Raw genomic sequence first — 15,108 nt, forward strand, 5'->3', positions numbered from 1 at the left:
AAGAAAGAGGCTTTACTATATGCTCAATAGAAGGAAGGCTCTGGGCACTCACACTCCATTTAGAAATGGAGCGAATTTTAAAGATGTGTTTTTACTAATACTAGAGTAAAAGACAGGGTCTTGCTCTATTCCTCATGGATAAGCGGTCAGTGAGCATAAACAGTAGACTGGGAACAGAACAGGCAAGGGCCATGAGCAGGAACTGGACACGTGCCAATCCCTTAGGGAGGCAAAAGCTCCCCAACCTTGCGGACACCGGTGTTCTAGGTGCAGGATAGTAGCTGCATGCCATACAAGGTGAGACCCTAGGGGCAGCAGGTGACAGACAGGCCCCACCCACCTTTACTGCATCCTGAGAAGACTTCCACAACTGACCCAAAAACCAATCCAAACCAAACCCTGACTGCATCACAGACCTGAGCCAGGGTCCTGCTCGAGAGCTGGGGAAGTCAGCAGTGTCCATGACTTAACAAGCGCAGACTGTGCACTGGTCTCTGCGTCCTTCTATGACTGACTCTTCTTCAAAAGGAAGAGCGGCCCTTGCCTCAGTCTCACCGTGTGATGAGATGACAGCAGCAGCTCGGGAGAAGCCGGCTGTGAAAGCCTTCCCATTTGGCATGGGGAAAACTGCTCCGTGCCCCTCACTCCACTCTTCAACTGCTCTCCTGAGAAAGGAAATCTGCAGGCTGTGATCCTTGATGGTTACCTTTTTGTGTGAATAAATCCTATGACTTCCACTTTGGAGCCAGGCCTTCCCACCAGCTGCCAGCCCAGGGCCCGCCTCGGTGCTCTGTGCAGTGCTGCAGGGAGGTTCTCTCATGACAGAGAAGACAGGCACGGTTGCTCTCCTGGCTGGCTGACTACTTAACCCTCTCTCCTCTACCCAGACCCCTCCACTATCCAGAAGCAACCGACAGAAGACTCTTCATAGAAGTTACTCCTTTAGATTGGTTTTATGAAAGGAGGCAATTTCCATGTTTTCAAAAGGAAGTGACTACCAATTTTTTTGACGAGGCAGGAATCAGGGCATTGTTTTCCCTGACCCAGTGAGGCAAACCCAGTAATCCGTTACTGTGGCAAGCCTTATTTCCCACAAGGAAAAGTGGAAGGCCATTTTGATGCCTGCCTCCGAGTCAGGGAAATGTGTATGTTCTGCGTTCATCCTTGCTGCTGGACTGCACCTGAGCTCGGAGATGGGGTTCTGAGAGTTTTGTACTGCCCTGAACTGTTCTTCGAGTGTAAAAAAGAATGTAGGCCTGGGTTTTGCATACTTCCTCGACACTGCATACATCCAATTTTGAGTCATTGCAGTGGACCCAAAAACCTAGGAAGCCAAAGGAGAGAAAGACAATGACAACTTGATTTACATTTTTAGACAGCTACAGCTAGGAGATCCCAGGGAGAGGACAGTGGGGGAAACAGATGGACAAGTGAAGGACACCAGGCTCCCCAGAACCACTGCCGCTCAGCCCACCACAGACCACCGCAAGTACTCTTGCCTACAGTATCGACTGACCAGTATCGGTTTCTTCTAACGCCTCCTGCGAGGCAGCCAGGACATGAGGGTTAAGCACGGGCAGAAGGGAAGAGAAAGGGAAGTAGAGGGGGTTGATAGCAGTGCTTGTCTGTAGGCTTGGGCCACATCAGTGCAGCAGCTGGAGACTGCCCTGGGGGAGGGCTGAGGCTCTCCTGGAGGGGCCCTGACACCCACACTCCTCAAGGGAAGGGAGTGAGTAAGGACACAGAAAGTGCCCTAAATGTCCTCAGAGTTACTGAAGTGAGGCTAGACAGTTGTGATGTACCTGTCACCGTGAAGCCCCATCCTTTCTGCATCACTGAGAAGGCAGCTGAGCTCAGCAGTTATCACCGCCATAGCACTGATCTAAGTGCTTAGATATGGGGGCTCCGGTCATTCCAGCATAACCTCATATCCTTACTAAACTCCACCCTTCATAATGCTTCTCGCTGAGTGCTAATGTGTTTGTCCCTAGCTGACGCAGGGGGATGGAAATAATGGAAAGCAGTAAGATGTGAACAAACCAACCCCTGTCCCTGGCCCCGACCCCACAGAGTAAAGCGCACGCACCTCCCTCTGTGTTGTAGCAATAGGCTGTGTAGTGTCCTGAGCCAAACCCTTTCCCGTGATGCATGACCACTGCGGAGAGATCATAGGCAAAGGTCTCTTTGTCAAGAGAGGAGAGCATGTCCCTGCAGCAGTAAGGTTCCATGGTTAATACCTGGTCAAAGACGACATGGACCCCAATCTTCTCCCGATGGTTACGGCCAGACCACCTACAACATAGAAATGGATTTCTTGCTTGTGAAGGCTGGTACAAAACAGTTAAAAAGGGAACTGAGAAAATAGCTTTGGTTTTCGCTTTTACTTTCTACTAATCAAAATCCACGTGGATATCTGCCATGAAAGTTCCATGGAGTATTCGAACCCACAAACCCTTAAAGAAGCAATTTAGAGCCCAGCCATGGTGGCAATTGCCTTTAATCCCAACACTCAGGAGGCAGAGGCAGGTGATTCTCTGAGTTCGAGGCCAGCAGGGTCTATGGAGCAAATTTCAGGACAGCCAAGGCTACACAGAAAAACCATGTCTTGATGGCCTCCCAAGAAAAGAAAGGAAAAAAAGCAGTAGTTTAGGCATGGCCTCTGTACAGTCTACTGACTGCCCCTTTCACTGGTTATTTTATACTGCATCCTTAAGATGAATTTGCATAAACAAGGCTGGGAGAGTACTGGCGGGCATTGCTGCAAGCTAGGAACGAGACAGGGCGAGAGCGCTCAAGCCCTGGCTGCTGGCTCTAACATCAGCTTGTCTTCCTGGGCAAGCATGACTCTCCATGGCAAGTGCGAGGCCCACAGGAGCAGCTTCCCTTTCCCAAAGCCACATCTGTCCTCCAAGCCCTTGATTCACCGATGCCAAAGCTCACCTGAATCTTTTAAGGTGTAGCCGAAGGACCTGAGGTAGTCTGTAGATCATTAACTGCTTTCTAGCTTCACTCAGAACAAGGGGTTTGGGGTTGGATTTTCGACGTTTGCCTACATGGTTTGAAAAGGTATAAGACAGAGGTGGTGAGGAACGTCGTCTACAGTCAGAAATTAGGTGATAACCTGACACATCCGAAACAACTCTGCATCCCCAGCCTCACGGGCCTGATGCAGTGGCTCTGCAGTTGTGGCTAAGATGAAAGGAGTAACGGGACCCTGAGGAAACTCTGAGAGTGGCAGCTTTGCACTGACAGTGAAGCCGAGGGGCCGGCGTGCTAGCCTTGGCGTCTTCCAGACTTCTTTTATGTGGCAGTCAGCTACTGGGCTCTTACAAACAGCCAAACCTGATCCCGACACAGGTGCTTTCAAATGTTTGCCATCAGCAACTTCCAGGAGTGGTGTGGGCTCAGGATAGTACATTCCAGGTGCCGTGGCTTTTTTATAGACTGTAATAGGTGGCTGCTATCACAGCGCACACACCGAGGTGAGCACACCAGGACCCCATGCTTTCACGTTCCTATCATTTAAATGATCGTGCACTGTAAGTCTGAACGGCGTTTCCTTTACACCAGTGAGTCCTAGCCGCACTTCCCACGAACAACCATCTGTATATCAAGTGAATACGTTATGCAACACTCTGAGGCCCAGCTCCCTCACCAGGAGATATATTTTTGTTTTGAACGTTATACATATTTGGGGCTTAGGAAAAAGATAATAAATTATAATTAATAAAGAGCAGACAATGAAAGCAGATTTTGTCCCACATGTTTTGCTTATGGTATACACAAATGTTTAAAAGATAAACATTGGTCATTGTGATGGTTAATCTTGGCTGTTCCCCTTGATATACCTGGGAAGAGGGAACCTAATTAAGGAACTGCATACATCAGACTGTCCTGCGACCATGTGAATCTCCTTGAGAGCATAGCCCACTGTGGGCTGCAGTACCCACAGGCAACTAACTGGCCTAGGTGGTATAAGAAAGGTAATTGATGGGGCTGGAGAGATGGTTCAGTGGTTAAGAGCACTGTCTGTTCTTCCAAAGGTCCTGAGTTCAATTCCCAGCAACCACATGGTGGCTCACAACCATCTATAATGTGATCTCATGCCTTCTTCTGGTGTGCAGGTGTACATGCAGGCAGAACATTGTATATATAATAAATAAATAAATCTTAAAAAAATAAGAAAGAAAGGTAACTGATTTGAGCCTGGAAGCAAGCCAGTAAGAAGCTTTCCTCCACGGTTTCTACTTCAGGCTCTTCCGTGGGTTCCTTCCCTGCTGTCCCTGCTGTCCTTTTATGATGGACAGTAGAACCTGGAAGCCGAAATCATCCCTTCTCCCCAAGCTGCTTTTGGGCACAGTGTTTATCACAGCAACCGAGAGCAAACCAGGACAGTAGTTCTGTGGTTTTGTGCCATAGTTTTTGAAGTGTTTCTTTTTCTTTTCTCTCTTTCCATCTTTCCTTCCTTCCTTTTGTTTTTTGGTTTTGAGAAAGTTTCTCTTTCTTTTTTAAAAATATATTTTATTAATTTATTCATATTACATCTCAATTGTTATCCCATCCCTTGTATCCTCCCATTCCTCCCTCCCTCCCTCCCATTTCCCCCTTACTCCCCTTCCCTATAACTGTGACTGAGGGGGAACTCCTCCCCCTGTATATGCTCATAGGGTATCAAGTCTCTTCTTGGTAGCCTGCTATCCTTCCTCTGAGTGCCACCAGGCCTCCCCATCCAGGGGACGTGGTCAAATATGGGGCACCAAAAGGGTTTCTCTTTATAGCCATGGCTGTCCTGGATCTTACTCTGTAAACCAGTGCCTGCCTTTGTCTCCTGAGTGCTGGGATTAATGGTGTGTGCTACCACTGCCTGGCTGACTGTGTTTCTTATAGGCATGGTGGGAAGGCAGCCAAGTTTATCTAGTCCAAAGGAATAAATGCTGACTCTCATTTTGATTCTAAACTACTGACTTGTAAGTGAAATGGCTCCTCAAAGCCTTAGGAAACAGAAAAGGGGTAAGTCTTACTCTCAATCAGGGACCTCTGAAACACTTATGATTCACTAGAGGTAAACAGAAGGGACACAGCATTCTCGGGCCACCTCTCTAAGCTGTTGCTCAGAGCGCTCAGAACAGAAAGCATGGCATGTGACTTCAAGTCCTGTGTGTGGCATGTGTGTAAACAGCACTCTGTGACAGCGGGACGTGGAGGGTTAGCAGACAGCATCAGAGTGCATATGCTGCTGGAGGACCTTGACCATGACCAGTCATGCCCTGTGGGCTATGCAAAGAAGCATCCAAACAGGGGCGCGCCCTATTCTTCTATTCCTGTTCATCAGACTTTTGCAAAGGGCCGCAGCTCTGCTCAGGAAGCTGGCAATGACCACAGCCTGCAGCAGAGGGAGTATGTGAGCTAAACTCTGGCTTTGTTTCCCTAAAATGAAATTCATAAAGAAACAGAAATCAGTGGCTCAGTTGAGACTGACCAGATTTGTGTCTGTTTAATTAAGGTAAGATACAGAGAGAAAGAAGAGCGGTGCCCCTTAGGCACCCACAAGCACCGAGCCAGGCAACTCAGGCCCGCTGCAGCTTTGCTTCTGCAGTACCAGCATAGAGAAGTCCTGACCAATTAGCACAGTTAACTACCAGAAAAGAGTAACTTCTAGAAAAGCAGAGTATTTCTGGCCTAATCTGTCATATCTAAGAATGACACACGTTGTTAAGGCCCCTTTGTTACAGGTAAAAGGTTCTGGCTGGGCATGGCTGCACACACCTTTAATCCCAGCACTCAGGAGGCAGAGGCAGGTAGATCTCTGCGTTTGAGGCCAATCTGTCTACAGAGCAACTTCCAGGACAGCCAGGCTACATAAGAAAGAGACCCTGTCTCAAACAACAACAACAATAACAACAACAACACAAAAATAAAAAACAAAATAACACCCCTCCAAAAACCCAATGTATATTCCAAATTATTATTATATAATATTATTTTGAATCTAGGTTATTGAATTATCCATAATTTTGTATTTTTCATTTCTAAATCTTTGTCATAAAATCCAGACACTAGGGTTGGAGACATTGCTCAGCACTCAGAGTATTGGCTGCTCCTGCAAGACAACCCAAATTTGGTTCCCAAGGCCCACATGGCAGCTCACAATCAGTTCCAGGAGATTTGAAGCCCTCTTGTGACTTTTTTTTTTTTTTGAGACAGGGTCTCTCTGTGTAGCCTTAACTATCCCGAACTTGCTTTGTAGACCAGGCTGGCCTCAAACTCACAGCGATCCGTCTGCCTCTGCCTCCCGATGCTGGGATTAAAGGCGTGTGCCACCACTGCCCAGCACCTCTTGTGACTTCTAAGAGTACTGGGTGTGCATACAGTGCACAGACACACATACATGCAAATAAATACATCTTTAAACACCAACACCAGCATAAGCTTCCATGTACTTGCTGTGCCCTTGCATCTGAAGAGGCATAGGTACTACTGTGGGGACACAGAATGGCCTGCACACAATGCTCGTGTAATCACACAGAAAGAGACCCAATTTAAAGTAAACCAGTAACACAGAGACACTTCCTTGTGGCTTTCTCTGAACTGCAAACTTTGCAAGCATGTGAAGAAAAAGGCAGAAAATATCTATGAGGCTGTCAGCCATTCACCATGTGCCAAAAGATGTGCGGCATTGGTTTTATGTACCAACGCTAAAAATCACATTGTGTGTGTGTGTGTGTGTGTGTGTGTGTGTGTGTCAGTATGTGTGCAGATGTCTGTTCATGTGCCTGTAGAGGTCAGCTCCTGTTATTCCTCAGGAGACATCCATGTTTATTTTTGTTGTTATTTTATTTGAGACAAGGTCTCTCACGGGCCTGGAGCTTGCTAAGTAGGCCGGGCCGGTGGCCAGCAAGCAACAGGATCCATATGCACCTGCTTCTTCAGGGCTGGGGTTTGCGGCACACACCACCACACCGGCCTCTTTTTATTATGTTATGGGGCTCCACCTCAGTTCCTTTTTGTCTGCAAAGCAAATCCTTTACCACCTGAGAAGTCTTCCTAACCCTATCATACCATCTTTTAGCATACATTTTAGTAGACTTCAGATCTATGGACTCAGTACAAAAACAGACTTTCTCAAATGGCATCTAGCACCTAAATTTATATTAAACAAGAACGTGAGACTACATGTGTGCGCCTAGCGCCCTGTAGCATGATGAAGGTATGTACTAATATTCTCATAGCCCCTGCTTCATGAGCCGCTTTCACACACTTCCCAACTAACTAAGGTTAATGAGAAGTGGTCAAAGGAGGCACAATCCTTAGGCTATTATTGTTAATTAAGAAGTATGAGCATGTACATGCGTGTGTGTGTGTGTGTGTGTGTGTGTGTACAGGTGTGCGTGCTATGGCAAGCAGTTCTCACCACCCACCTTTTTGTGGGTTCTAAGGATTGAATTCAAGTCACTAGGCTTGTGTCGCAAACACCTTTACCCCCTGAGCCAGCTCACGGCCCAGGTCTGTTTTCATATGTGAAATCCATATTAGTTATTTATAGATGGTGAGAAAAAGATCCTGAAGAGATGGTTTAGACCCGTGTAGTGCCATCAGTGTTATTTTTGACTAAAGGGTCAAGAGCAGCTCCTTCAACTGTTTTGCAGTTGCAGGCCCCGCGCCTCTCCATGCATACTCACTGTTACACTGGTCACAAGCGTAGATTCTCCCCTCCAGGGCCTCTGTCTCAGTGAACTTGGCCAGCATCTCGGTGAGCAGGCACTCTGTCTGATTCAAAGGGACAAGCCCCTTTTCTATGCAGTGGTAGCGTTCGGGGAATTCCAGGGACAGATCCCAGAAGGGCTCAATGGTATTGGATTTATAATTGCATGATACACATGTGACCTAGAATGACAAGATTGGTTTGCAGATTATATAGTTTCTATGTTTCCCATATAATTTTGCTTGTTTTATAGAAGACATTTAAATTCACCAACCACTTCCCCCAAAAGGTTAACAAGAACTTAATACCATAACTAAAAGCACCGGAGTATACGATGTGTGCTTGCATTTCTAACTTTATGTAACTAATTAGTTGTAAAGCACCTCTGCTTTCTTCCAATGAATGCTGCCTCATAAGAGACGGCAGGTTACCTCAGAGTTGTTGAAGGAATTGGGCTGAGAAAAACTGGCAGGACACTGTCTGCTCACCCCCAAATTCCTCCCTTTCACTTGTCCTTCCACACAGCAATATACTTTCCCCTTTCCTTTCTCTCTTTCCTTCCTTCCTTCCCCTCTCTTTTCTCCTATACCCCCCCCCTTTCTTATTTTTATTTTCCTCTGACTATGTATTTCCTACTGGCCTGGAACTCATTATAGAGCTCCACTGGCCTTGAACTCTGGTTTCTCTTGCCTCAGCCTCGAAAGTGCTGTCATGTTCACACATACGCACCATCACACCTGGCTTACCCATTTCCTCTGGCATCCAGCCTGCAGAGCCTCAGATGCTGTGCTTAGACCTCCTCTCGCACTGTAGTATTCCCAGATGCCATTTATAGGCAGAAAAAGAGGAGGCCTGCTTCCCTTCCTAGCCTACTCATGATTTTTCAGAATCTTAATAACTGAAGCACGCTACCTCTGCAACTTAGTGTAGAGGCTTTACCCAAGTCTCTTTAAGTTTCCCACCCTTTAGTTTTAAAAATCTATAATAATTCTTTCTGTGCATATTTTTATAAGGCCTGGGAACTTTTGCTTAGGTCTTGACATGGCTAAAGATCCTGAGAGTGAAAGGCAATGGGACATGAAGTCTGTAATCTGACACTTAGGAGGCGGAGGCAGGAGGACCAGAAGTTTGAGATCATCCTTAGCTGTGTTGCTAACTCAAAGGATACTAGGTTACTGGAGACCGTATTTGTGTGTGTGTCTAGGGATGGTGGTGGTGGTATAGTGGTGGTGTGTGTCTGGGTGGTGGTGGTGTGTGTCTGGGGGTGGGGGTGGTGTGTGTCTGGGGGTGGTGGTGGTGGTGATAGTGGTGGTGTGTGTCTGGGGGTGGTGGTGGTGGTGATAGTGGTGGTGTGTGTCTGGGGGGGGGGTGGTGTGTGTCTGGGGGTGGTGGTGTGTGTCTGGGGGTGGGGGTGGTGGTGATAGTGGTGGTGTGTGTCTGGGGGTGGTGGTGGTGTGTGTCTGGGGGGGTGGTGTGTGTCTGGAGGTGGGGGTGGTGGTGATAGTGGTGGTGTGTGTCTGGGGGTGGTGGTGGTGGTGATAGTGGTGGTGTGTGTCTGGGGCGGTGGTGTGTGTCTGGGGGTGGTGGTGGTGGTGATAGTGGTGGTGTGTGTCTGGGGGTGGGGGTGGTGTGTGTCTGGGGGTGGTGGTGTGTGTCTGGGGGTGGGGGTGGTGGTGATAGTGGTGGTGTGTGTCTGGGGGTGGTGGTGGTGTGTGTCTGGGGGTGGTGGTGGTGTGTGTCTGGGGGTGGTGGTGGTGGTGATAGTGGTGGTGTGTGTCTGGGGGTGGTGGTGGTGTGTGTCTGGGGGTGGTGGTGGTGTGTGTCTGGGGGTGGTGGTGGTGTGTGTCTGGGGGTGGTGGTGGTGTGTGTCTGGGGGGATGGTGGTGTGTGTCTGGGGGGTGGTGTGTGTCTGGGGGTGGTGGTGGTGTGTGTCTGGGGGTGGTGGTAGTGTGTGTCTGGGGGGTGTATGTGTCTGGGGTGGTGGTGGTGTGTGTCTGGGGTGGTGGTGGTGTGTGTCTGGGGGGGTGGTGGTGTGTGTCTGGGGGGGTGGTGTGTGTCTGGGGGGGTGGTGTGTGTCTGGGGTGGTGGTGGTGTGTGTCTGGGGTGGTGGTGGTGTGTGTCTGGGGGTGGTGGTGGTGTGTGTCTGGGGGTGGTGTGTGTCTGGGGTGGTGGTGGTGTGTGTCTGGGGTGGTGGTGGTGTGTGTCTGGGGGTGGTGGTGGTGTGTGTCTGGGGGGGGTGGTGTGTGTCTGGGGGGGTGGTGTGTGTCTGGGGTGGTGGTGGTGTGTGTCTGGGGTGGTGGTGGTGTGTGTCTGGGGGTGGTGGTGGTGTGTGTCTGGGGGTGGTGGTGGTGTGTGTCTGGGGGGGTGTGTGTCTGGGGTGGTGGTGTGTGTCTGGGGGGGTGGTGGTGTGTGTCTGGGGTGGTGGTGGTGTGTGTCTGGGGGTGGTGGTTATTGGCAGTGGGAAGGAGGCTTGCTCGGGGCTTTGGCATATTCCCAACTACTTATAGGTAGAAGAGAAGGCTCTTTCAAACGACTTTGGAAACAGTGTTCTACACAAACTGTCCAGTTTTGTAAACTGGACTGATTAAAGATCTGGACAGAGAGAACACCCAAGGTCACCTCCATGTCAACTATAAAGAACCGTCTTCAAACATGCAGAGCCACAGCCAGTACTGGCTAGCCCAGGGATCTGGACACCAGGCTACCACCCGAGCCTTCCCCCCTTGCTGCGGGTAGGCACACACCCACCTGACTGAGCAGCTGCCCGTGAAATATGGTGTTCACCACCTTTAAGACTTGCTTGGTGAGCTTCCTCTGGGAGAAGGGGATGAGGATCCGGCGCGTGGAGCCCTCAGACTCAAGTTCCTGCTGCACCTTGTGCAGCAGTTCACAGAGAAATTCCTGTGCGTCCTGCTGGTCGTAGCCACGGAAGGCAGGGATCAGGCTCCACACGGAGTGGAGCATGGCAAAGGGTGACACCAGCGCCCACTTTCCAGACCACATGACTCGGAAGAGGGTGTGCAGTTCATGGCAGAGGGAAATGTGCTTTGAGCTGGGTTCCTTGTTCTGAATGAGCTCCAGGCTCCTGCTGATGGAGGCTCCGCTGTTCCAGTAGAGGCCCTGAGGTTCACACCCCTGGACCCGGTCACTCCTTACTGACAACTCGGCGGCAGTGGCAGAGCTGCTTGCTGGCCTACCAGAAAGCTGAGCCTTCCCGTTGGTGGCTTGGGGAAACAGGTGCTCGGAGGTGGAAGGGTCGAGGTTCAGGAAACATTCCCGGAACTTCTGGAGGTGGCTGAGCACCTGGAGGATGGAGTTCATGTAGCACGTGTTACCCAGGTTGCGCAGGCCGGTGACACCTGGGGCCACTGCCGGCTGTCGACGCGGCTTGAGGGCGGCCGCGGACGTGCGCCGGGAGGTAGCGAGGGTAGTAGGGCGCACGGCCACGGGCTCGGGAGCGTGCAGGAGCAGGCGCGCACTCTTCCGCGGCGGGGCGCTGGCCAGCTCCTCCAGCAGCCGCCGCTTGACCTGACGCCGCCGTTGGCGCGCTGCCTCCTTCTTGCGCTCCAGCGCCTCCTCCCGCCGTCGCTGCTCCAGCTGCGCGCGGCCCCGGGAGCTCTTCTCGAACCACAGCCGCAGCGTCTTGGCCAGCAGGCGCTGGCGCCGGTACCACAGAGCCGTGAGCATCTGCGGCTGTCCCTGAGGAGTGCGCTGCGGCGGGACCACATCCTCGCCTGCAGCTGTGGACCGCAGCGTGCGCCCACGCCTCGCGGGCAGGTCCTGCTTTTGGCCTTGAACCGCCAGGAGGGAACTTCTCAGCAGCTTCAGGTCTCCTTCGGGGTTGTCATTGAGCACGTAGTCCTTGCACAGGTAGCAGAACACGTAGAGATCCCGGACCTCCATGGCCAGCGGGTGTCCGGTCTCTTCAAAGTGTTTTAGTGCATGGTTTTCAATGTAGCGGCCGCAGGCCACGTGGGAGCACTTCAAGCAGGCCCACGCAGACTCAGTGGTGGCACACTCCAGACAGCACCACTTCTGAGGATTCAGGATGGAGTGGTCCTGGGCCAGCCGTAACCGTCCCACATGTTTGCATCTATCCATGTTTTAGTGCAGTCGCCACTCTCTTAATCTGGCACCACGGAGCCCCCCAAAAGGAAACAAGAAAAAAAAAAGGCAGAATTTCAGCAAAATATTTTCCTAGAAAAAGGGCTGCAACTGGCATTTCTGTACAAATCTTAGTAGTTTTTAAAGTCAAAAATTGTCCCTTTGAAAGTTGAAAGTGGTATTTCAAGTACCACCAGGAGAGACAAGAGCCTCAAAACCAAAGCAACACAACAATCTTAGGTCAATTTCTCTGTGTGTTTCAAAGCAAAGGTATAGAATAAGGGAAAGGCAGAAAAAGAAACTCACAGGACACCTAAGGAGGCCTCAATTTCAGTAACATTGTATAAGCTGGTCTTTCAAAAGAGAGCACATTTGTAGAAAGGATGGCAACACTTACGTCTTTACTGAAAGGCAAACACACAGATGAATCTGATGGGACAAGAATGGTGCGGTTACTGGGACAACAGTGTCCCAGCCAACTACCCACCCAGACACAAGAAACCAGCAAACAGATGCAGCCTCCTCCGCCCCGTGGCCCAGACTGGCCTCAAATTGGTGACGATTGCCCTGCCTCAGTAAATGAGAGCTCTAACATTGCCGTGTGTGTGTGTGTGTGTGTGTGTGTGTGTGTGTGTGTGTGTGTTGTGGTTTTTGTTGGTTTAGTGACAGCATCTCACTATGTTTCCCTGGCTGTCTTGGAACTTGTATGTAGACAAGGCTGGCCTCAAACTCAGAGATCCACTGCCTCTTGAGTGCTGAGATTGAAGGTGTGCACCAACACACCTGGCTATTTTATGTGCGTATGTGTCTGTATGGAGATTTGTGCTCATGCACATGTGTGATCACAGAGGCTAGAAGTCAGATTCCCTGAGCTCTGAGTTTCCCAACTGCTGAGCTGTCTCCAGCCTCAGCTCTCACAAGTGACCTTTGCCCTCTAGTGATTCCTCGCCTTCCGTTTCTGAAAGCAACAAGTGTACACTAGAGCTCTATAGCTAAGCCTGATGCCCTGAGTCCAGTCCCCAGCTTCCGTGCGGTCATGGGAGAGAAGTGTTTCTCCTGACCTCACGTTCCGCCGTATAACCCGATAATGGAGCACACCTTCCCCTGTGCAGCCCTTCCCCCAGCCCAGCTCTGTCGTGGGTACTCACACCTGCCATATGGCAGAGCGCATCCATCCAGGAAAACACGAGGTCTCTTCGCACCTCACCAACCGTCTCAGTTAGGCAGACGAGCTTCTCTAAAGCACTGCCCATCTGATCTCAAGATGACAATCCCCCAAAAGTGATACGAAAGAAAAACAACCACCTTGTCCAATATAAGACGGAGTAAAAGGCATGGCTTTCCCTCCCACACACATCCTGACCACTTTATTTCCGAATGGGCGCAAACCCCAGGAGCAGAATGGGTAATTCATTTTGTATTTTTCTGACATGTCCATCCCGCTCTTCATATTCTCAAAGGTCACAACAATTCTAAGTTTTCACTGGACACATACATCATCTAGTGTGGCCGGTACTCAATACTCCAGATGAGCCTGGAGTGTGGCTGGCAAAGAATGGGCTGCAGCTCAGTGGCTCTGTACTGTTGAGCAGACCAGCTGCTTTGTTCAATGCCCTGCACACCCAGGTTCATGTGCACATGGGAAAGTAGAGCTTTCCCAAATTAGTATAACCAAATTAGTATTTGGTGTTATTTATTTATTTATTTATTTATTTTTGGTTTTTCGAGACAGGGTTTCTCTATGTAGCCTTAGCTGTCCTGGACTCGCTTTGTAGACCAGGCTGCTCATGAACTCACAGCAATCCTCCTGCCTCTGCCTCCTGAGTGCTGGGATTAAAGGTGTGTGCCACCACACCTGGCGATACTTTTATTTTTTATTTTTGAGATTTTATTTATTTAATATTATTAATACAGTGCTCTGTCTGCATGTACACCTACAGGCCAGAAGAGGACATCAGATCTCATAATAGATGGTTGTGAGCCACCATGTGGTTGCTGAGATTGAACTCTGGACCTCTGGAAGAGCAGTTAGTACTCTTAACCTCTGGGCCATCTCTCCAGCCCGATGTTTTTAATTTTTAGTTTGTGTATTCACTCTTTCCTTCCTTCCTCCCTTCCTTTTCTTTTTCTTTTTTTAAAAGCATGGTCTCACTCCCAGATCAGGCTGCCCTTGGACTTGTGGCAATTCTCCTGCCTCAGCTGGTCAAGTGCTGGGATGTCCTAGTTAGGATTAATATTGTTATAATAAGACACCAATACCAAAAGCAACTCGGGGAGGAAAGGGTTTATTTCACACACACTTCTGGGTACCGGCCATCACTGAGGGCAGGAGCTGATGCAGAAGCCATGAGGAGTGCCAGTTACTGGCTTGCTCACTGTTTTCTTACAGAACTCAGGAATACCAGCCCAGGGGTGGTAACACCACCCACAGTAGGCTGGGTCCTCTCATTAATAACACGTCCTACTGGCTTGCTCACAGTCTGATCTTATGGAGGCATTTTCTCAGTTAGGCTTCCTCCTCTCTGATGACTCTAGCTTGTGTCAGGTTGACATAAAGCACATGGGACTGAAGGCCCAACCCACGATGCCACAATCCCACCACCTTATTTTTATGTAAAACAAAACAAAACTGAGCCTGTAGGTGTGCTTTGCTTGGTAACCATGATACTGTAGCTTCAATATCCCCGGTCACCATGGAGGAAGCCAAAGCTGATCAGCTGGGTATAAAACCAGAACCAACGTTTAAAATGATTCCACAATGAATATCCCTAAGTCTTAAATAGGATGCTGGAGAAATCCCAATCTTTGCTTTTTGTTCTGATGAGAAACTTCTAGATTTACAACATGCTTTTGTTTTTGCTTTGTTTTCCGAGACAGGGTTTCTCTGTATAGTTCTGGCTGTCTTGAACTCACTCTGTTGACCAGACTGGCCTCAAACTCACAGAGACCTGCCTGCCTCCTGAGTGCTGGGATTATAGGTGTGCGCACCATGTCCAGCTTAAAAATTGTCTTTTAATTGGATTATTTCAATTATTCTCATACAGAAAATGTCTTAGCAACAACTACATCATCAGAAAATTTCAAAGAATAAAATAGAAAACAAATTAAGGAAATCACTATAGAAAGATCTCTATTTTTATTTTTTATGTTTTTTCCCCCTCAGTTCTTACCGAAGGACCAAGGTATAATCCTGTTTGGTCTTGATAAAAGCAAATGGCATATATCCATTCTAGCCTTCAGAGAGAGAGGAGAGAGAGAGAGAGAGAGAGAGAGAGAGAGAGAGAGGGAGAGAGAGAGAGCGC

The 15,108-nt window shown here is 49.3% G+C and overlaps 1 protein-coding gene across 11 annotated transcripts in view; it reads right to left on the reverse strand.

Annotated features, from left to right (window-relative positions):
- Positions 1–938: 938 nt before the first annotated feature.
- Positions 939–15,108, reverse strand: part of USP49 (ubiquitin specific peptidase 49) — a 57,895-nt gene continuing 43,725 nt past the window's right edge. For 9 of the 11 annotated variants that reach the window (XM_084752991.1, XM_084752994.1, XM_084752984.1 and 6 more), the window contains 6 exons: positions 10,451–11,831; positions 7,680–7,884; positions 2,941–3,049; positions 2,238–2,292; positions 2,087–2,155; positions 939–1,324 (listed from right to left, as the gene is read on the reverse strand). In XM_084752991.1, the coding sequence (XP_084609117.1) occupies positions 1,022–1,324; positions 2,087–2,155; positions 2,238–2,292; positions 2,941–3,049; positions 7,680–7,884; positions 10,451–11,803 (2,094 nt within the window). In that variant the 5' untranslated portion in view covers positions 11,804–11,831 and the 3' untranslated portion in view covers positions 939–1,021. Of the gene's footprint in view, positions 1,325–2,086; positions 2,293–2,940; positions 3,050–7,679; positions 7,885–10,450; positions 11,832–15,108 lie in introns of all 11 variants that reach the window. The other 2 variants (XM_084752986.1, XM_084752985.1) reach the window with 2 other exon arrangements.

This window comes from Acomys minous, assembly GCF_964271855.1.
Source record: "Acomys minous genome assembly, chromosome: 13".
Classification (NCBI taxonomy): Eukaryota; Metazoa; Chordata; class Mammalia; order Rodentia; family Muridae; genus Acomys; species Acomys minous.